This window comes from Onychostruthus taczanowskii, unplaced genomic scaffold (assembly GCF_017590055.1).
Source record: "Onychostruthus taczanowskii isolate IOZ18803 unplaced genomic scaffold, ASM1759005v1 scaffold13, whole genome shotgun sequence".
NCBI lineage: Eukaryota > Metazoa > Chordata > Aves > Passeriformes > Passeridae > Onychostruthus > Onychostruthus taczanowskii.
In genome coordinates, this window is record NW_024498462.1 from 3901234 (window position 1) to 3924918 (window position 23685).

Sequence of the window (23685 nt, forward strand, 5' to 3'; positions counted from 1 at the left end):
CCTACTAAACAATAGAAACTAGTCAAAGATGCAGAGGTAAAAAAATAAAGTGCATTTATAAGATGTCCTTAGTTACCTTCACTGGACAAGGCCAAGTCACTTACTACTGAGGCACCCAGTGTTCCTACTTGACCCCATCTCAACTCCACACAGAGGACAGACAGCTTCTCCAACCCTCTGTTACTCACAGGACATCGGCTCTCCCTGCAGCTTGTGCACTTGAGCAAGACTCAACATGTACAGCAACAGTCCAGCATTTTACAGAGACTGGATCATTTCTGAACAAAACACAGCAGATCCTTTCGTGAGAACCTATCTGTTCATCTTCGGCTGAGTCTTTCCTGAAGTCATCCCAGACTCCCACAAAGCCAGGACTCTGGCATATTGCTGGTGCTAGAGATGGTTAGAGCTCCAAATCACTTGAGGATCTTTCAGATTAACAACTAACGTTAACGAGGTTTGAAAAGTTCCTGCAGTTGTTCCCTTTACAGTAAGTCAGATTTGGCCTGTCAGCTTGCAGCTCTCTTTTCTTCCCCTTTAGGAACGTGTGGTTGGCAGGCTGGAGTTGAGAGGTAGAGAAATCAGTCGGTTACTAGAGAACCAAAGACACTGTGGACAAAATCCAGTTTGACAAGCATTAATTTGCACTTTCTCCTATCAAAATAGTGCACCGAAACATTAAATACCATGTTGCTTTAAACAAAACTGTCTCATAAATAAGTATCAGAACAGATCAAAATAATTTGTTTACAATGAAAATCCACTTGAATGAAAATAACAAACAAAAAAACCCAACTCAAAACAACTCCCAGTGGAGACAACTATGACGTACAAAATCTTCTCACTTAAACAACTCAAACACTGTAGAGAAGCTTTGCTGAAGATGGAATTTTTGCTTTAGTTAAAATCTGCTGGTTTTCTTGATATTTAAGACAGCTTTATCTGGAGAGTGTTAAGACTCCTGTGGGAAATACAGTTTTAAGAAAGGCAAACCATACAATTACGATTTGGACAAGTCTATTTATCTAAGCATTGCCAATGCAGTATTTTCTGCAGCAGTCTTGCAACTTTTGTTTTATATGGAATGGCAGTAGGCAGCTCCTTGCAGAAGGCTTGCACCACATGGCTGGGCATGTTCTTAGAATGTGACTTCACAAACAATTCTGCTTTCACAAACTTGTGTTTCATCTCCCTCAAAACCTGGGTTGTCACCATGTGAAAGGACAGTCACAGTGGAGGGCTGGGACTCTTCACTCACAGGATGTGTGTTGTCATCTGTCCAGAAGAAAACCAAGTCAAGACAAGTTAAAAAGTGCTGCAGCCAAGTGTTGCCATCCTAAAGCAAACCACACAAACTTGTTTGCACAAGCTCAAAAAACTGCATTTTCCTGCAGAGATGGAAATCCAAGGCCATGCTCCAACTACCTCTCTCCTGCTGCCCCTTGTTGGTTTGGGAGCCCATTCTTGCCACTGCCTGTCCCTTGTGGAGATGCCTGCTCAGCTCAGTAGTGCTGAGCAAGCTGAAGTTGTGTGCTTAAGCCACAGAAACCTACAGAATCCAACTAGTAGCTACAGAATCCAACTACTAGGTCCTGTATCTTAAGGCTGCTGAAGGCAGGCATCAAGAGCAACTCCTAGAGACCAGGCTCAGGATAAACTGAGGGGGGCCTGTGCTGATTTGGAGAAGGCCTTCTCCCTACAGACTAACCCTGTCTGGCTGATGTCCCTGTGTGTCCTTCCCCCTTCAAGTGAGAATACACAAGAATGACCCATGTAATGTCATGGCCCAGCATGCCCTGAGCTGCTTAGAGGGATGCAATTTCAGCTTCTGATGTTTAGCTCATAGAAAGTGTCTTCTACTGGGGTGCTTCAACAGGGCACTCCCAAACACACCCCACTTGCTGTAGCAACATGTCCTGCAGGAGACAGGCAGCAAATCCCAAATCTTCCCATCAGCTAGGCTTCCCATAGGAAATAGAGCATCTCCTTCCTAAGGCCATGCCACAATTCAGGGGATAGTTACTTTCATTTGTTTACCTGCAACCTTTTAATTTTTAAAACCAACAGCAACACTGAGTATGTGTGTGTAAAGCTGAGCAATAAAAAGGCATTTTCAATTTGTTTGCTCTTGTTCAAAAAGATAAAGTATTTGGAAAATCTGATAGTCTTTACAAATTAACACTCTCTAAAGCCAAGGATGACTCAGCCTTGGCAAATCTGAAATTCAATTGAAGTATCTGTCTTCTCTATCTTGCACCATCTAAGCTAGAGCAAGACTGACTCCCCACAACTTTTTAAAGTAACTACTTAAAGTAGACAGATCTAGTAGCAAAACAACTCACTCATCCAAATGAACTCTCCAAAGAGACAAAGGGATAAGGGACATCTTTGGAAAAATCTCTTTGCTCTTGAAGTAGTAAGCCTCTGACTTTGAACTATTCTTTCATAGATTTTGGCTTTTAATTCACATTAAGGCTGTGTTTCATTTGAAAACAAAGACCAAGTGTCAGACCTAAGGGCTAAAACAAAACGAAAGATTAAGACAACCCTGAAAAACAAAGTACTCAAGCCCTGTGAGATGCCATGAAGGCAACTCTCCCTAATTCACAGCCTAAGCAGCAAACTGCAAATGATCTAGCAAGGCAGATGAAAGAGTAGACATACTTTCTGATGGTGCCTGTGCCTCCTGAGCAGATTCATCTGGTCCCTGTACAGAATCATATCCAGATGATGCTGTTTCACTAAGATTGTCCTCTTCATTAACTATAGTAACAGTGGATAGAGGTCTTTGGCCACTGGATCCTGGGGCTTGCACAGGCTCAGACCGTGGTTCTGCATCCATCTTTGTGAAAAAAAACAGAAAATGGTTAAATTACAACTTGGCAGGAGGGTGCATCTTTCTGGGAGAACAGTGTCTGCAAGGACTGAGTTCGGAGCACTTTTATGCAGAGGGAAAAACACGAAATGGAATAAAAGCTCTGCTGTTATCAGAGGTGCATCAGAGGTAAAAACCAGTTTCTGCCTAATTGAATGGGAAGTTCAGACACAGCTTCTGCATTTTTCCCCAATATCAGAAAAAGTCTTCCTTCCACTCACTGCAGATCTGCCTCCCTCAGACAAACTCTGGCTCACAGATTAACTGATCCAGGCAGCATCAGGCACTGGCAACAGCATCTTCCTCTGGCACTTGCAACAAGGAGCAATTACAAGACACATCAGAAACTCCTGATGTATCCCAGGAAGTCATGCAGCTCCAGAAATATTGTACATGCTAACACATTCACTTTTCAAGGGCTCCAGATACTGAGCAACTAAGAGAAACTGATTTCAGGGACAGTATGAGTTGTCAAAGTCTGCCTGAAGGTTTGAGAAACACCCTTAGCTGTAAGCACAAGAGTTAAGAGCGATTCTTCCGTCAGGCATGAGTCAGCTCTGGCTGACATTCTGCCCAAGCCTTTAGGTGATACCAACTCACTCAGCTGCAGGCTTCCCCAAAAGGGACGCCACAATTATTCCTATAGCATCTGGCCACAGACATGGCACACCTGTGCTTGCCACCTGCACTCTAGAGGCAGCATGAAAAAGCTGAAGAAGTGTAACACTGAGACTGGCAGCTGGCACCACGGCAGGCTGCTGGCTTACCTCCACACCCAACACTTTGAGGATGTCACATTTGCACAGAGGACACGTCCCGTGTTCCAGAAGCCAGGGGTCAATGCAGGTCTTGTGGAAGAAATGGCTGGTGGAAGAAGGTAGCAAACAGGTTAGGTTTCATACTAAGAAGATTGCTCATGTGCCAGCTATGAAGGACCCTTTTGTAACACCAAGAATTTATTCCTTCTAGAATGGATGACCTTATTTTGCCACAAGTTTCAGCTGGAAGTTCTGGACAGTTGATCTTTCAACCTGTAGCTGGTTTGTGCTTATTAATATCCCAATAGAACTCGCTAGAATTCAGCATTAACATTTTTGCTACACCTCAACAGTCTAAAGCTGTTTTTCCAAAACTGTGTACAATACATTCCCAGCTGATAATTTAAATTATACAACTATGGACATCTCAGCCTTAGCTTTAAGGTTAACTTCTGTCACACAGATGTAGATGACTAAATAGCATTTGTTTCTGTTGTAATTACATAGGCAAATCATCTCACAGAGTTATGTCCTCAAGACAAACTGTACTCCTACCCATTTGCTGTGTCTGTGCAACCACTCTGTATTCCAAGTGGATATTTGGCAGGCTGTACACTCAAGAAAATAAATATAGCTCAGCCATCACAGATGCAAATGTGTGCTTCTATTAAGACACTCAATTCCACAATGTGTTTAAATTAGGCCACAGATTTAGGAGGATGACTTGAAATCCTGTGATCTGCCTGTTCCCTCAGCCTAAATAGAAACAGCAAGGCAAACAAGCACTGCTCAGTATTAATCAACCACATCCAGTGCTCAGCAGCCTACACTCCAGCAGGAGCCAAGGATTCTCCAATTCAGCTCACATCATCAGCACTTCCTTCCAGCTGCACCCACGTCCTGTTTAGAATAAAACCTGAAACTTTCTTAACTCCTGACTATTTTTGTCCTTGAACTTAATACTGGATTTGTGAACCTCTGCAACTATAAATGCTTTCAGTTTGACTCTCTGGGCAAGAATGCCCTTGGCAAATACCCACACCCCAGGGACTCAGATACCATCAATGTGATTCACAGGAACATTCCTTTGATTGGCTCTTTCACAGATACAGTTAAATGCTTTCACCAACTAGGGTCTCAGTATTGAGGTCAACCAACAAAATCAAGATTGTTCTTGCAGTAAATATTAGTTTATAACTCACATGAGGGAAAATTTAATATGGTTGATACTGGCAGATATCACCACTTGTGAAGATTATCAAGTCCATGAGTCATTTTAAGCTAGCGTGCCTCTGAGAGTTGCACTTGGGCCACAGAGGAAGGAAAGATCACAAATGTATGTAAAAGCAGTCTCAGAGCAAATGCAGCTAATTTGTGTACAAAGAACACAATCAAAAGATGTTACTCCACTCTTACCCAAATAAGCCATGCTTTGCTTGCAGGTCCATAACAAGATTAGCAGGGTTTATAGGGAAATAATCAGAAGTCAGGTCTCCTATCAGGCAAAGTGTCTGGATCCCGTCTACAAGTTTCTGTACTCATGGCACTTAGTCCATTACTAAACAAAATTACCTACGAGCATAAACATGACTAGACAGCTGGGTAATCATTAACATACATGCTTCAAAGGTTATTCAGTTTGGGGTTTTTTTTAAAGTATTAAGCATTAGATCGAGGGAGTTGGTTGATAACACCTTAGCAGACCAACTTTGTACTACCAAAACAGCTTAGAGGTCCTACTGCTTGGGAACAGAGAAAGCCTCTGTAAAACTGTAACCTGGAGCACAGGTAACTCCAGCTGAGATTTGCCAGTGCTTGACAGCACTGCTCAGCACACAATTCATTTTTCAGCTTCTCATTATTCTATTCTTCAGAACTTCATTTCCCTATATCAAAATGTTTCCAAGTACTTTTTGTAACCCTCCCTGAGGGCCATGACACCTCTTCCTTTGTACAGTTTGGGCAGTTCATGTGGCAGCCCTCTGATTTTAGAAGCTTGACCAGAGCAGTTCCAGTCAGCAGGCACAGGGGGAAATCCCACAGAACAAGTTTCCTTAAACCCTGAGGCAGCTTCATTGCTCACCTTAGGAGCAATCACATTAAAGCCTTAGTGCTTCATTACTGGGCTTCCTCAGTAGCACAGCAGTGAGATAACATAGGAGATAACTGTTGAAAAATAAACTGCTATAGCTCTATTTTGGTTCTAAACTACAAAAGCCAGCACATTTTAACAAATTTAGCAGAAACACAACCCTCGTAGAAAACAGTAATTAAAGGGACAAGAAACAGGCAACATTATGCCAATTACCTGCAAGTTAGTGGTAACACTCTGATACACCAGCAAAGGAAGAAATCCTTAAAAAGTCCTGGCATCCCACTGAGGGACACTGTGGTCTGCCAGGTTATGTGTGTCAATCCACTCCCAGGGGAAGTGATGAAAACAGGCCATTGGGGCAATTGTGTATTCACACTGTTTCTGTTGTTCAAAACATTGTTTTGACAGATATTCAAGAATTCTCACTGTACAACAACTTGAGGAAAGTTTGTTCACAAACATGGCAGAATTTTGGATAAAGGGCCAGTCTGGAAGACAACTTACTTGCAAGTCAGAACACGCATTACATCATTCGGTTTGTACTGCTCAAAGCACACAACACAGGAATCTCCATCTGGACCAGTTTCCTAAAACAGTGAAATGAAGTTACAGCTTTAATGCACTTTGAAAGCTTCCTCTGAACTCCAATCAGAGTAACTGCAGACAAAGGGGTCATCCATGATGCTCCCAAATATAATCTTACATAAACACATTTTGTGGATTACTCACAGTCAAGCTGACACTTCAAAAGAAGCATTGAAAGTTTAAACCCATGGTTTAGAATTCCAGCTGAAACTGTTATTGGATTACTGGAGGCACTAGTGTAGAGGTTTAGAAACTGCTGCCTCCAGTTTTAGTTACAAGAAGAGCCAGGGAAGCTGATTAGATACTAGTTTATGTTTAAGCATTTATGCCAGCAAATTAGGTCCTCTCACATCAGCAAGACTACAAGCAAGCAGCTAACAAAATAAACTGGTTTATATTGAATAGAAGTCTTGAAGCCTGGAAAAGGAGCTGGTCTGAAAGAGGAACTGTCTCTGCCACCAAGAGTTACAGGCTCAGAGAGACTTCTGCCTCCCCTCCAGTACTAGGGAGCTGCCTGGGTTTCATGCCAAGGCTGTGCTGCATGCAGGGGAGATGACAGGGTCAGTCCTACCTTGTCCCCTTCCTTCAGGGTGCGCAGCTGCATCTGTTCAATGGCCTTCTTGGCCCTGGCCCTCAGCCGCCGCTGCGACACAAAGCAGTCCTGGTCAGTCACTGCCATTGCTCTGTTCATTTACTAATACTTACCCCGGTGCCTACTGCAAGCAAGCAACAGTTTTAAAACCCAGATGTTATCAAAATAAGCCAAGTAAGCATGACCATACTATTTGGAGTCAACATGAAACATACTGATGCAGTTCCTGACTGGATGACAAACTAAGACAGCATTTATGTCTGCTTTGGTTGTACCTAACCTTCTCACAGAGCACAGGAATTATAAGGGTCTTTTAGTTTGAGAATGCAAGATAATACCTTGATCACATTAGACCTAGCCAAAACAAACAGAGGCTTTCAAACTGACTTGGTACAGAAGACTGAACACAGAATTCAACAATCAATTGTTTTATGTTATACTCACTTTAGGACACCTTCCTGCCACAAATATTCTGATGAAAGATGAGAAAGATCCTTTACCAATCAGCCCACTTAGCACCAATACATCCTGAACTACTCCTCTGCTTCCACTGCTTTACAGCTTGCCTGGCAACTATTGCTGTCCAGCTGTCACTGCAGTACCTGGAATTAGCCCGGGACACAGGCTGGTGCTGTTCCACTGACTCAAGGAATGGGACTGTCCTCTCCCTACCTGGGGCACTTCAGGCAGCTCTGGCAGTGCCATCCCCAACACAACAGTAACCTCAGGGACAAACTAGACTCAAGTTTTGTAGGTAACCAAAAAGCCTCTTTCCAATTCCACTGCTCTGTGCAGGAGCCCCACACTGCTGCCTTTCCAGCATTCCATCTCCTTAGGCATTTTAGCTAAATGTGACATGAACTTTTGCAAGTGCAGTACTGGTGGCACAAGTACAGAAGGACAAGTGGGACAAGGGCTGTTGCTGACACCTAACAATCTTGCAAGGACTGGCCATTCAAGTCTGTGTAAGATTCCTCGTGCTAAAGCAGTTAATAGCAAACAAGTTGATTTACACATCCCCCTGGGACCCTGTTAAATAGTTTTAGCACAAAATTAGCTATTTTTGTGTTAGTATTGGTTTTGTGCCCTAAGATAAGAGTATCCATGTGCATGCTTCAGGAGTTTAATAGCTGGCAGCTACTAACAAGGAAGAGACACATACAATCCAAAGGTGAGGGATGCAGACATGCACATTTGTTTAGAAACAAGAACTACTGAGGTTTTCTTGCAAGTTTGTGAAGTTCTGCTGAAGACATCAATATATGTTTCTGTATGTCACTTAAGGTTAACTTTGAAATGACATTGTCCTTGTCAAGGTTTGAGACTTTGAAGCCACAGGGCAGCAGCCACATGCTGCTGCTTACTGAGGCCCCCAACAGTGTGAGCAGCAAATGTGGAGCATCAACTGAGCAGGAATGCAGCAACACAAGTACTTCTCAAACACGGCCAGAACTGTCACCACTACTTGTTATTAACTGAAAACTAAACTTTCTAGGAATGTACTCCCACATACAGTATCTCATCTACACATCTAATGTCAGGCCAAGCATATTAAACAGGACCCAACTGGCTGCACTGTTAATAATTACTTGAAACAATATTTTAAGTTTTGCATGGGCACCAGTTTAATTGCTCCTCATTAAATGCATCAATGACAAAGTCACCTTTAACATTGATTTTGGCAAGTACAGCAGAACACCCCTCCAGGGGATGGAGAAAGGTTGCAGAAGAAGCTTTATGTTGAATAGTCTATCAGGATATTCGAGCTTGGAATGTCAAAGCATTTTGTGAAGCCAGGTTTTTCAAGAGAGTGTGAAACATGAATTATATTAGAACTATAAAATCCCCAACACAGAAAAAGCTAGGAAAAAAAAAGCTAAGTTGAAGAAATAGAATCAAGATATTACAAAACAGGTCAGGTCCTATCCAACTCCTATCCAGGCTCTGGCAGGTAGTAGTGAGGTACCTAAATGGGAAAATTAGGTTTGGAGTCACTCAGTCCTAAGTCTTCCTTGTTCAAAGCTGCTAATTTTACTTGCAGCCCTTTCTGCATAAGGGTGCCTTCCTGGCATCCTGTGAGCATGGTCATGGCAGTGCAGCCCAGACAGCTCTGAGGAGATTGGGAACTCCTGCTTTTCTCCTGTAAGCTAAGGAAGTTCTTCCCCACAGGTAACTATTGCCATTGAAGCAGTTTTGAATTGTTAAAAGTTGAGCAATTTGCCTCCTCCAAAGCCATTAATTAGGTAATTTCTCAGCTGCAACATCTAATCTTTATGAAATCAAAGGAAGCAAAGACTTGAGCTGAAATTAGAAACCAGGCCACTGATAACATCATGGGCCATTTTGCTCTATTAAGAAAGGTTACTATATTGAGAACTGAATTTGTCAGTACTCCACTGACTAGAAAGGTAGAAAGCCACCCACCACACTTGCCTCAATTTTCCAGCTTCCTGCTCACTGACCTCCCAATGCAGGAAGAGACTGCAGAGGTGGAGACTTGAATTTCAGGCCCAGAGGAAAAGATGCATTCAAGAAGGAACTAGCAGGTTGCACAGTGTAGCTTGCTCAAGAGGAAAGAACTACTCTGGTTTAACTGTTAGGTTAGGACAGATGTGCTACCAAACTTCTCTTTTCACTTGGATCAGAAGCTGACATGACTGTTTTTTCTCAATATTCACTCAAGTCCAAGCAATCTGGGTTTTCAAAGGGCTCAATGGTGACAGGAAAGCCACCAAGATGTACCACACAAGCCAGGAAGTTGTCTGACTAATATTCAGTACTTCCTGGAGCCAAAGCACCTAAAACTCTCAAACTCTGGATCTACACTAAAATCCAGTCAGCAGCTAACAGGGCACATGGCAGCATCACCTTTTACTAGTTCACCTGAACTAACAAGCATTTTCTTGCTATTCTTTACTTACCTAATCACTGTGAGGTCAGTCTGAGAAGCCAGGGTATAAAAATAATTAAAAACAATTCTGGATTGTATTTGAGTTTCACTTGACAGAATAGTGTAGTTTTAGCCCCTGACAGCAGAGAAGCTTTCTTGTATTCTTATACTCCACAAAGCACTTCTTGGGGCTCCTTGATTTCAGTTTTGCTGAAATTACATGGAACTGGCATGTCATTTATCCATGCTATTTTTTCAACCAGCAGCAAGCTCCTTGTGCACATGGAACCCAAGACTTCTAGCCAAGCAGACTGGATTTTCCCAGTACCAGCTATCACTGAGGCATTAATAACATCTACAGTTTCTTGAAAGCCTTATAGCTCACTATGGCACTCTTATGTACCTTCAAAGGAGGAAACATTTAAATTTGATTTAATGAACAGTGCTTAGGCCACCCAGATTTTCCTGCTCAGATTTATTTAGCATTGTTAAACAGAGCTGTGAGACTAAGGTAGATGGCAGGGTATTGAAGGAGGGGATTCATCAGCAGGAGACTGCATCTCTGTCCACAAATGTCAGCAAGAGAACAGCATCAAGTTAAAGGCAACTCCACATTTCATCCAGGAGTGGCAATGCTACATGTCACAGGCAGATGACATCTTCCAATATTTCCAACCCTGAGTCTGTCACTGTAATTCTCAGAAAGCTTTCAGTCAGAAAGCAGCTTTCAACAAGCAGCAGCCTCTCAACCTGTAGCTAAAGTCATGCCCCATTTTGCAGGCACACTTCCAGTTGTGTCTCCTGTTATGGCAAGCACATAGGCAGTGCTGTGTGGGAAGGATAAGGGTCAGCTAAAGCAGTTTAGCTCTCTCACAGCTCTCACTACATCAGCATTAGGGCTACACTGCAGTTCAGGGAATTATTTGTAGGCAACACAGTTAGCTGAGCACAGTCACCTTTTCTCCACGCAGTTTACTCTTGGCTGTTCTTCAGGAAAGTTTTAAGCTGAGCAAAGATGTATCTCTTAGCATTTTAAAGATCAAACTAATTCAGTAATTTTGGTACTTAACCAAAACGTACAAACCTCAAGACCCGCACCAAGGAGGGATGGGAATATAAAGAAACAACGGCACAAACTCACCTGCTCCCGGGACTGGGCCCTTGCCATAATGAGTCTCCGAGCAGAGTAAGAGACATAGCAGCCCACAGTTGCTGCTGCCACAACAAAGAAGGACACAGAGATGAAGAGGATGGTGAAGATATTCATGGAAAGACTGCGCTTTTTGCCCACTTCGATGACCATGGTGACTTTCAAGCCGCTCTGAATCCGGTGCAGGATTTCCATGCCCTTCAGGTTGCCAATCATAATTGCAACGATCTTTTCAGCACCTGCAAAGAAGGGGAATTCATGCTCAGTTCCCAGGTGTGGTATCAGAGGCACTGTCTTAGATGTCCTGCTTCAAGTGCTAAAGAAATGGCTGTGGGAAGTTTCTAAATAGTATTTACAGATTCAATATGGACAGATGGAACGAGTGTCACCACTGTGTGTTAGTCCAGCTCAAAATGTGTCCCATTACCTATGAGTGGCTAAGTCAACCATGTTTAGGATTCATTCCTCTCCACAGCATTCCTCACTCCTATATAGGACACAGACTGTCCTATTTTAGACACAACACTTTGGTGATTTACATTTTAACATGCCTTTGAACTACATGAGTTAAAAATAAATCCTCTACAGAGTAAGGTCACTGGGGATTGTGATATCTGATTGTGATAGGGATTGCTTCCTGTAATGGATCCAACTCCCTCCCTGCTCCACTGCTGCCTCTTAGCACCTCTTTCCTAAATTTGACAGTACTTTTGAGTAGCTCCCCAGACACTAAGCAATCAAAGACACAGATCACCCTTCACTTCTGTATTTTCAGCAGCAATAGATAAATTATTGAGGGAAATTGCATTGTGAAGTCTAAGTGTTTTTATGAGTTTCTACTGCAGATTCAGAGGGAAGCAAATATGAAGGGAGATGTGCTCAACTTTTAAGCAGCTGGGGGCAAGATGCCAAATGCCATCCTGATTTTAACAACAGGTTTTATCGGCTTAATTGAACACCACAAGTCAAAGGAACCAAGGTGTTTACAGTAGGAAGAAATTGCAAACAACTCCAGTCAAGCACAGACCAGAGCAAACTGGTTTCCTTTCAGTGACACGCAAGGGTTGAGGACACTTGATACCATTTGCAGAAACATTAGAAAGTCCCAATATAACAGAGAGGCTCTTAAGAGGGGGGAAAAAAGGGAGAAAGGGTGATGAGTAAATTATCACTGCTCTCTCTAAACTAAATACAAGAAAAGCGGATTTGAGACCAGCTAATCAGGAGTCTCACTGCATTAAACCATCACCTACAAAACATTCATAATAGACATTGCATAGGGGAAGAACAAAGACTGGTACAAAGTGCTATTTTTAGCTAACCCCCCAGCCAAACACTCTTTAATGGGAAGACCAATTGTTTTTCCCTCTGCTGAATTACTCGAGTTATTTCCCTCTGCTGAAAGTTATTCAATTTTCAGCTACCAAAAAACCCTAGGATTGCTGTTAAACCACAAAGGCTGTCATTAGAAAAAGTGTTTATTGGTTTTCCAGCTTGTTCACATAATGCTTGTGATCCAACACAGCAAGCAACTTTCCTCAGTGGGACAAAATTCATATTTTATTCATAAAGTTCCTCATAAAGACAACGACATCACACAGAGAAGAGAAAAAAATAAGTCTGCCAGACTGCAACTACTCTTAAGGATGAACTAGGGCTTATACATCACATATAAAATGAGCTGGAGTCAGGTGTTAGCAGCAAGTAAAGAAGTCAGAAGCTGAGACTTGCTTTCACAAGCATGGAAGAAAGTGTGGAAGAACAGGCTGCAACAATGAAAAAATAAAAAGCTAGCCAAAAAGGCAAAAAAACCCTATTCCCCTATATTTCTGCATGTCTCACAGTAAATCTATCTTGTAACCACACATGCACAACACAAGACACAGAATAGCAATTCCTGTTAATGAAATGTCACCATCAGCCTGCAAAACCATTCCAGCTACTAAGCCATCCTTTGTGGAAAAGTTTTACCCCTAAAGAGGGAAACATATTCCATTTGAGTTTCAGAGTGCATAGTTCACAAGGATGTCACAAGGAGCCTCAATGCTCACTGACACTTCTCAGCCCCAGTGGTTCCTGTTGCAATTTCAGCTCTGCTTTAGATGAGCACAGGTGAGTGGCCAGCTGGTGGCCTTGACACTGGCACAAGGGCAGAAGAGAGTGGCCATTTCCATCAGCACACGTTTGTGACAACTTTGCGCAAGAGCATCACCCCCACCCTTCCTGAGCTGCTGCTTGAGTCCCATTATGACAGGTACTGAAACAGGTTATGGTGGCCTTGAGACCACCAGCCTAGACAGAGGCTCCAGACAGGGCTTGGCCATCATGCAGGAAACAAGGCATTTGAGGGGTGTCTTAGGTTGCAATGCAAGATGTAACCAGAAGTATGGATTCAATTACCAGCTGTTAAAACCAGGTGGGGCAGTGTTCTTCATCTCCTCCACCAGCCATCCCCCCTCCAAGGGGACATCTTCCATTAATGGGCCATTGGGTCTCACTGCATGACTGATAAAGTGACATCATCCCAGCGTGAGATGTTCCACCTGGGGGAGGAGCCAAGCATTCCTACCTGGATATAACCTGAGATTTGGAACACCAGAGCAGCCTTTTCCCACTAGATTCCCAGAGGAATCCCATCTACATCACCCCTGGACCTTCAGAGGAAAACCACACCCTTCTACAGGATCACTGCTTCAACAGAACCACATCTGCAGGAGGACTGCAGCCACCATTAATTGCACGGCTGCCAACACCCTGACCCACAGGGTGTCAGGCTGTCTGCTGACTCTGTCAGTGGTTTTGTACCACTGCATTTAACTTTCCTATTAAATTGTAGTTCTGACTTGGGATCTCCCACTGGTTTGCTGTCAAACCAGCACAAGGGGACACCTGCAGAGGTACCTCAAGTTCAGCAGGTGCTCTGTCAGCTTTTTCCCCACTCAGACTCCAGCAAAGCAGAGGGAAGTCAGCTGTGCACAGCAAAAACCTCACAGAAACCCAAATTCTTTGCCCAGGTGTCACCTTTTGTGGTTCAGCTGAAGCTTCTGGAACAGTTTTTAAGGGGCACTAGAAGGTGAAATTATTCCGCTGCCTGTTTAGCTGATGAGGGGCTCATTGCTAAACAGAAGCAAGACCTGTTCAGTTAAACATTGCCCAGCCTCTTTCCTTTCCCATTTCCTGTGAAACTGGAGAGGGAAAGTTACTCAGCTCTTTAGGAAAACACAACCTGCCTCTATGGGCCCCTCACAAACTGTAAGGCAGCAGCTGGTCAAAATCTGAAGGAAATGGGCTGATGAAGTACACAAACCCCAATGGTTTGGGGCTGGGAAGTGCTGGGGCACAGCACACTGGGCTCACAAGGAGAATGCGTGACTGGGATCAAAGTTTCACCATCGTGGACCAGTTTGACTTGGATGTAAGTGCAGTTGCATCTATTTATAGCAGTATCAATATCTATACAAAACTCTGCCCTGCAAAGATTTCACTTGTTCTGCCAGTACACTCCTGCTCCTAAACATGAAGTGACAGCTTTGACAATTCAGTAGAGAAATGAGATGAGCACGGGAGGCATAGAGCAGGGAGCATTAACTTTTGCCTAGTACACACCTGCCTTTTCATATTCATGTAAGGTGATTATTGTAATCCAGTGCTACATTTTGTGGGCTATAGACAAATCTATCCTGAGCCAAGCAAGCTGTCAGGCCTGGAGGACACTTGCCCCATAATATTTAAAACACAATGGTACCTAATCCGTGCCTTAAAAATGCTCACTTCTAGCAATAAAATCACAATCTATTAATGCATTAAAACACATCAAGGCAAGGTACAGACCTCAAGGCCAAATAAATGCAATGATCAAAGCCAACTCAAGTCTCTTCCTCTACCCTCACTCAAAACCAATTTCTCAGCTCATTCAGGCATTGCAACCATTTTGAATTGTTTACACCAATCAAATTCAGAAAGACCCCTTCATTTTGGTTTAAAGGCCTCAGTGTAACTTTGGGCAAATTCCATAGATCTTTCTCTTCTTGGACAGTGAGAGCCAAACCTCTCTGATGTTTCTATCACCACTGACCAAGAACAGGATGTAAAACTAATGGACCCTTTTTCTCTTTGGAAACAGACCGAGCTACAACAGAGTTTAGTGAAAATATGAGAGGAAGGCAATAGTCTTGAGGGCATTTTAAGAAAGAAGGTATGAAACATGCTGAGTAGGCAAGTTGTTTCAGAACAAGGAAGAAGCTAGTGTGCCACACACAGCTTCCAACATTTTGGATCCCATCATTTTTTCCCCCCAGCTTGCTCAGAGTCTGAAGTTTTGCCTCATCTTTAATCAGATGCAAATTAAATGCCCACAGTTTTACCAGTATTCCTGCACTCTGTCCATAGAGCACCTTGTGCCTCTGCTATGGCACAGCCACGCTGCTTCTCCCCAGGACCAGCACAGCTCACCCCAGTGTTCCCAGCACTCCACTTGGGAATATCCCCAACCCATCCTTGCTGCTGGTGGCATCACCAATCCATTTCAACAGCCCAGCTGGCAACCACATAAGCCACCCACTCAGAAAAAGCAGAATGGAAGAAATTACTTTTGATTTTGAATGTTTTATATATTTTAAAAAAAATAAAAAAATAAGGGAAGCGCAGACTTTGGAGTTTGAATTCTCAAAGAATGAACAGGCTCTCCTTAACCACAGCACCACAGCAGAAATGCTATCTGAAGGTTCTTTCAAGAGACCAAATACAACTCCAGCCTTGGTGCCTGGATCATTTGTTTTTATCTACAAGATATGGTGCTCGCAGCACAGAGCAGTAATAGTTCTGCTTTATGCCAAAAGCGCTAGAGATATTCCCCTGGCACCCCTCCAACCCCACCATCAGCAAAAAAGGCATGAGGAGATCAAGCTATCTCCTGTTCTTTAACATGAAAGACACTGTCAGTTTACACTCCAACCATTTCGTACCAGTCTAGCACAGCTGGCTCCTCAGGCATGTAAAAGGAGTATCTGATAGCCTATCTGTCATGTTCAGAAAAAACAAAAACACAACGTCTTGAACACTGCTTATCTCACTGGACTTGAATAGTAAGAAACGGGATTTCTGGTGGTTATCAAACAGGCTGGTACAAGCTTACTGTTATCTGTTACAGTAGGAGGAAAAATAAACTAACAGTGTACACAGGCTGAGCTGGTATTATCAACCTTACGTAATTCACCTCGGATGACAGGCCAGCATTGCACATAAAAGCCATCAAGTCTCAGCAGCACTCCCCACTGCAGGGGCACGAGGGCTCTCCCTAACCTCAAACACTATGAAGCCAGACCCTGCAGGCCAGCTCTGCTCTCATCCACGGTACACTGTGGATAGAAGAATAAAGTGCTGATTGCTGTCATCCACACAAACAAAGCAAAAATCTCATCAGGAATGTGCCCATGCCCACAACCATCCTCTATCCCAGACACTGTCAGAGGAAACACCTTTATTGCCCTGTGATAAGCTCTCCCCTTTGCAAGAGGGGAAGGTGATTGAACTCATAGTTCAGGAGCAATATAAGCCTGGATAAGCTGACATTGTAGGCTTGTTCCTTCTTCTCCTATTTTGCATGTTCTGCCCAAACATCACCTGGCACCAAGATAAAAGAATAATTTACATTCAGGTTATTTTGCAGTTATTTAAAGCTATAGTCCCGTATGATCTAAATTGTTTGACTGAACGGCCTTTTTCCTCACACTATTACCTAAGCTTAATTAAATCTACTTTCAGCTTGCTTTACTTGACATATGGCACTATGTCTGATCTCTTCCTCCTGAACAGACAAGCCTTTCCACATACAGGGGCAAGCATTCACACAAAATCATGGAATGGCTGGGGTGGGAAGGTACCTCTGGAGATCATCTAGTTCAACGCCCTGCTAAAGCAGGGTCACCCAGAGCAGGCTGCACAGGATCACATCCAGGCAGGTTTTGAGTATCTCCAGTGAGGGCAACTCCACAACCTCTCTGGGCACTCTGTTCCAGTGCTCAGTCACCTTCACACTAAAGAACTTTCTCCTCCTATTCAGATGGAACTTCCTGTGTTTCAGATTGTGCCCACTGTCCCCTGTCCTGTTCTGGACACCACTGAAAAGGGTCTGGTCCCACCCTCCTGACACCCACCCTTAACACACCTGTGTGCCCTGATGAGGTGCCCTCTCAGTCTTCTCCCCTCCAGCCTAAACAGGCCCAGCTCACTCAACCTTTGGTTGTATGACAGATGCTCCAATCCCTCATCATCTTCACAGGCCTTCTCTGGACTCACTGCAGGTGTTCCATGTCTGTCTTGAACCAAGGAGCCCAGAACTGCACACAGAACCCCAGATGAGGCCTCACCAGGGCAAATTAGAGGGGCAGGACCACCTCCCTTACCTCTTCCTAATGCACCCCAGGATCCCATTGGCCTTCTAGGCCACAAGAACACACTGCTGGTCATGGACAGGACTCCACCAGCATATGTGGGGTCTTCTTCACGGAGCTGCTTTCCAGCAGATCAGCCTCAGCCTTATGGGGGTATTCTTCCCCAGGTGCATACAGTTGCTAAACTTCATTAGGCTCCTCTCTGCCCAGCTCTCCAGCCTGTCCAGGCCTCCCTGGATGGCACCACAGTGGAATATTTGAGGTGGAAACCAACCTGCACTCTATTCAGTTTAGACAGTGTTATTATTTGTCCAGATGCTCCAGTCCCTCATCATCTTCACAGGCCTTCTCTGGACTCACTGCAGGTGTTCCATGTCTGTCTTGAACCAAGGAGCCCAGAACTGCACACAGAACCCCAGATGAGGCCTCACCAGGGCAAATTAGAGGGGCAGGACCACCTCCCTTACCTCTTCCTAATGCACCCCAGGATCCCATTGGCCTTCTAGGCCACAAGAACACACTGCTGGTCATGGACAGGACTCCACCAGCATATGTGGGGTCTTCTTCACGGAGCTGCTTTCCAGCAGATCAGCCTCAGCCTTATGGGGGTATTCTTCCCCAGGTGCATACAGTTGCTAAACTTCATTAGGCTCCTCTCTGCCCAGCTCTCCAGCCTGTCCAGGCCTCCCTGGATGGCACCACAGTGGAATATTTGAGGTGGAAACCAACCTGCACTCTATTCAGTTTAGACAGTGTTATTATTTGTCAAGCAAATCCAACAGTTACCAACCCTTTTTTCTCCCCCTCCCCCACTTTGAGTTTTAAAGTCTTACATAAATGCTCCATCCCCTAAATCTCAGAACATTTACAACATGAAATCATCCTCTAAAACAGCAGCCAGGACAGTAACAATTTTCAAGGGCACAGAAATGAATGAGATCTTGTAGGACAGCTCTCTTCACATGCTGCTTGGTCAGTGGCACCTGCAAGACTAAAGTACCACCTTTCAATCTAGCAAACAGCATCTAAAACCTCCTGGAGAAACAGCAAGCAAAATTTCTAATGAAAATTCTTTGGTGAGTTTGCTCAACAGTTTTCAGCAGTTTGATTTAGTAAATACATTGCTCACCCTCTCTGAATGAGAATGAGCTCACCACTAATATCCCTTGCTCTCCACATGCTGGTGGCAGCTAAGAGTTCACTGGGAAGAAGTGAGTTTGAGAAAGCTGATGGTAAAATGATGTAAATGGGCACAGTCTCAGCCAGAAAGCATCTGTCTGTGAAAAGACGACAGGTCACAGGGAACACAGTGGGGAACTGTGCTGAGCTGCCTGCTGTGTGCTCACCAGCACATTCAAGGCTGGAGGCAAACAAGCACTGTCATTGTTTTAGCTACATGATGTCCCTCACAATGAGCCTCTGCTACCACAGCTGTCACTTAGGATTTTAATTCATCCCTTCACATTTCAGCAGCCCAGTAAACCCAAAGTGCAAGGGCACTTCACAGACCTATTCTAGGCTACCTAAGGGTTGATGCCTACCCTGCAGTTTTCCATGGCACAGAGGTACGTAAATTATATCCTAAAGAGCCAGAGCAGGGATCAGAAGCTGTCAGTAGCACCAATTAGCCCCATCCAGTTTCTCAGTGCCCCTCCTGTTTGCTCACAGACTGCTGTGCTGGGGGCAGCCCCAGTCACTGTCACTCCCCACCATCCCCTGAGGGTGGGAGATCAGGGTCACCAGCCAGACCCAGATGCTACAATTGCTTATCTGAATGCCACTACAGCTGTGACATTAATTTATTCTAAACCAGGCAGCCAGGAGCAGCAAACTGAGTTTGAGCACATAAACACAAAGTTCAGCACATACACACCAAAAAGCAATTCTCAGATGCAAAGAACTACAAACTCCAGACACTACAGACTGCAAATACCATCCAGGCATAGCAGATGCATGCAAGGTCCTGCTCAAAAAAAGGAAAGGCATAATGATCTGCAGAGGCTCATCTGGCCGTGGCCAAGGAACATGAGAGAGGAAGTGTCATTAATTAGACCCTCCATCCTCATTCCTCTCCTCAGATGTTCTCAGCACAAGTCTTCACTCACTGCAAAGAAAGATGCACTATTTGTTTGCACAAGGCTTACAAAGTCTCAGCACAGCCTGCCTTAGGATTACAATTCTGACTCAATGTTTAATGGTTCTACAGCTCACATCAGCCTTTGAATGCCTTGGCCAAGTTTTAGGTTGTTTCTGAAGATCACACCTCACAAAAAGCAGTGGAGCACAGCCAGACACTTCTGCCATACACTGTTTTCTCTAAACATATTTCACCTCAGTGAAATTCCTGCAGAATAAGTTAAGTAGCAGCACTACATACTTAACCTTCCTCCCCCTTTCACCCACTGATGCATGTTTACACTTGAACCAGATCTTGTTAGCCTGATTCACGCTGTTACTGCTTGAGGCAGAATCATTCAGATGTGTTCCCCCAGAATAAGCCCTCTGCAGATCAGGTGCTGTGCTTCTCAGGTCTAGAGTTACACCATAAGAGAGAAACCAAGGAAATTTACCACAGTTGCTTTCTGACCTGCAAAGAATCCTTCTTCTCCAGCTGCAAGGAAATACTGAACAGCAAAGAATGCTTCCCACGGGCAGCACCGTGCCCCCAAGCCAAAGCCACCCAACAGCCTGTTCTACCTTAAGGCAAGGTCCACCTTTAATACAAACCAACTCTTGCCTTGCACTTTTTTCCCCACATGCTGTGTTTTTCTCCAATCAAATGTCTTTTTTCAGAAGGTCAATAGAGATTACAGAGAGGTGCAATTATGAGCACACAGAACTGTACTTTGAAACCCTGCTCAGCCTGACACAGAGCGGTACCATCTTAAAATGTGCACAGTTAAAACTCAAGTTTGCTAATTGATATGGGTTTGTGCTTATAAACCACAAAGTAAATTTTACTTTGGACTCCATTAAATTCTTCACATTCTACCTGTTAGAGATGATTAGGCAGGATTTGATCATATGTGATTTGGCTATTCAATGCATTCTGTTGTTTTAATTGCCAGAGTGGTTTGCTTTTGTTGGGTTGTTTTTGTCATTTTTTTTTTTTAAAGTTGGCACACCAAAAGGTTATATGAAGCACTGATGCAATGAAGAATTCATCAGACTAAACATGATGATTATAAGAAAAAAAGTCTCTGGAAGCAGGATGACTAGGACAAACACTGCTGCAAATACAGGCCCATTTAAGTCTCTAAACAAGAAAGTTGCTTCAAAAGCCAAGTATGAAGGCTCTAGAAAAAGGCATGGTACACTTTTAGAAAAGCTTCTGTTAATAACTATGTGTTTTGTTGCTACAAAAGTTCTTTGAAGAAAAGTATATTGTGCCATACAGAGCCCACCCACAGAGATCTTCCTTCTCTGCCAGGCAGATGACAGCTCCATGCCCCACAGGACTCAGGACTGCTGGTTTAATTCCCCCCAACCCCAGCAAAGCCATCTCCTGCTGCTTCCCACTGCCTCAGCTGGGAGGAAGTGCTTGGCCTTGCACGGTTTCACTCGATGGTACATGGCCCCTGTCAGAGCAGAAATGAAGCCAAGTAGGAAACCCAGATTGCAAAGTCACCACTAGCACAGCTACAGCCCCTGCAGACAGGGTGGGAGGTGTAGGTGCACGAAGCCCATTCTTTAATGGGCACAGCCACCTTCCCCCCTGGCTCCAGGAGAGTCACAGCACCCAGTGCCACCAAGGAGGCCAGGAGAGGAGAGCCACCCCAAAGCACAGCTCAGGAAAGGGCACCATGACCAGCTCTTACCTCCTAAGTTTGAGGGGTAGTGCTGTAGGCTGAGCTCATCAGCATTACACAGGGGATACCCTGCACCTGGCAAACAAATGAGGCTGGGGACTTGTAGCCAGCTCCTTCTTGCCCTGCAGTGTTTGTCCAGTTTGACCACAGAGCACTGGCCCCAGCAGGGGCAGAAGGCAGGGGTGGCCCAAGCACAGCGTGTCACCAAAGCCCCACAAGCAGAAGGAACAGCATCGCTGTGGGAAGAGCCACAAACAGGGACTTGCAGACAGACACAAGGATAGAAAAAGAGCTCAAGTCCAGAGAATAACAAAAGGGAGGGTGGAACAGGAAAGAAAGTGAGGGACCAGAACAAGGACAAGCAACAAAAGCAACAGCAGCAACAAGCTTAGCCGAAGCTTAGCTCAGTAATTGTGCTACGACGTGGCAAGGAGGAGTCAGGCAGATTAAATAAGTGGTTTGACAGAACTGTCTTCTCCAAGGAGTCTCTGTCCTATTTGTCTGCAGTTCAGCTGGGAAGTTTCAACATGCCCTCAAGTATCCATCCCAACATGCAGGATAATCAGGACAGTTAGAGCCACTCTGACATAAATGCCCCAGCAGAAAGGACAGCACAGGAAAGGAGGGAGCTCCTCCTGGAGCAAGCCCTGCCAAGAGCCCCTGGCTCATTTTGAGAGGCAGCTCCCAGCAAGGTTAAGATGCTGTAAGTCACCCAGCAGGGAGGATGGAGGAGGGGCAGGAGCACATGGTCCTTCCCCTCAAGAACAGGTTCAGCAGTGACCTACCCAGGCCAGCAGTGCCAAGGGAGCTCCTCCAAGAGCTGCAGGATTAGGCAGGCACACGGCGAACAGGGCTCAGGGCAGGGACGCTCTGTCAGTTCAGCAGGAGGAACTCGCCCTGCAATAGTCAGATCTCAATAGCATTTGTCAGCTGATGGTTTGATTACATAAGAAAGCCTTGCCTCAGAAAGGCCAGAGCCTATCCAGACTGTATGTTTTGAATTCTTACAGCAGAGCAGCAACTGTCCTACAGCTCTTTAAGATTGCAAGCTCATTAAGACAGCAAACCTCCAGAGGCAGCTACTGTTTTCTTGTCTCACCAGAACACCTGCCTCCACTGCTGACAGAAATCCTCTCCAAAACTTCTAAGAGGGTTGCTGCAGGGATATAATTATTTTTCAAACCACTCAGAGCTTTAAGACGCAGTATTCATTCTCATTGTTCAATTTCTCTCCAGAAGATAGCGTTTCCCAAAGCAGTGTCACTTCACAGAACTCCAACACACCCAGGAGGATGCATTTCTGTCCAACAGCTGGGCAGAGCCACCAAAGCCACTCATCCTGTCACATACAGAGCACCTGCTGGGACTGTCACCAGAAGGCATTTACACAGCTTTTAGCCTAGGTTTCTCAGGTAACATCAGCCTAAGACACAGCCAAATCTCACTCTTCATTTGAAAGATGGGCAGGTCAGGAAAAACCTTCCACTAAGTAGGAGACTTTCTATAGCAGGAGAAGAGGAGCTCTGTTACCAGAGCAAACTGGAAAACAACCTTTAAAGACCTTCAGCTACTTGCATTGGAAGCAGCATTTTGCTGCTGCAAAGTTACCTACAGAAGAGTCTCACACTTTGCTTATGTCTGAGCTGGTTAGTGTGCAGGGCATAGGGAGAAACAGCACCTGAGCATGGAAACCCAGCCTCCTTTACAGCCCCCATCCACTCCACAGTCTTAAGAGGCACTAAAAACCTCAGCATCCATCACCTCTGGCGACCACAGGCTCAGGCCAGAAACCCAGGGGCCGGCCAGAGCCCGCTCGTCCTCAGCCCCAGCAGCAGCCGCAGATTTCGGACACGGTTACTCATTAATCAGAGAAAAAACAACATCATCAGCGCCTGAAACAGCACTGGCCAGTCCGGGCAGAAACTCCTGTGGTGCGGGGAGGCAGCGACATTCCCGGCTGTTACCGAGGAGCCGCGCCGCGGATGTGCGGCCGGGCCGTGCCCCGTTCCCGCAGCCCCCGACGAAGGGAGGCGGGAAGGGGCCGCTCCCAGCGCGGGGACCCCTCTCTTAGCGAGCCCCCCGCCGTTCCCCGGCACTCACCGTGGTGGGACATGGGCAGCACCTCGTTGCCGGTGCCGCGGTAGTTGTAGATGACGGCGGCGGCGGCGCCGCGCTCGGCGGCCAGGCGGATCTTGTCGGCGAAGGAGCAGCCGCCGCCGCGCTCGATGAGGGCGAGCCAGCCCGGGGAGCCGCCGGCCGGGGGGGCCCCGCTGAAGTTGGTGAGCGCGCTGCAGGCATTGAAGGCGTCGGGGCTGTCGGGCAGCAGCAGCAGCCCCTCGGCCGACTGCAGCGGCGAGTCCAGTCCGTACAGGCCGCTCTCGCCCGCCTCCCAGCCGCTCCGGTTGCGGTCCACGCCGTTCTCCCACGACACGTTCAGCCAGGCGGTCCACGCCGCTGCCGCCGCCGCCCCGCGGGGACCGGGCGGAGGGACGGCGGAAAGCAACGCGGCCAGCGCCAGCAGCGCGGGCCCCGACGGCAT

At 45.4% G+C, this 23685-nt stretch overlaps 1 protein-coding gene across 1 annotated transcript; it reads right to left on the reverse strand.

Annotated features, from left to right (window-relative positions):
• Positions 1–23685, reverse strand: RNF128 (ring finger protein 128). Its single transcript, XM_041396582.1, has 7 exons — positions 23247–23685; positions 10937–11184; positions 6885–6956; positions 6233–6315; positions 3643–3739; positions 2665–2842; positions 1–1275 (listed from the first exon to the last, which is right to left on the reverse strand). The coding sequence occupies exons 1-7, from the start codon at positions 23683–23685 to the stop codon at positions 1139–1141; spliced, it is 1254 nt and encodes a 417-aa protein (XP_041252516.1). The 3' UTR covers positions 1–1138.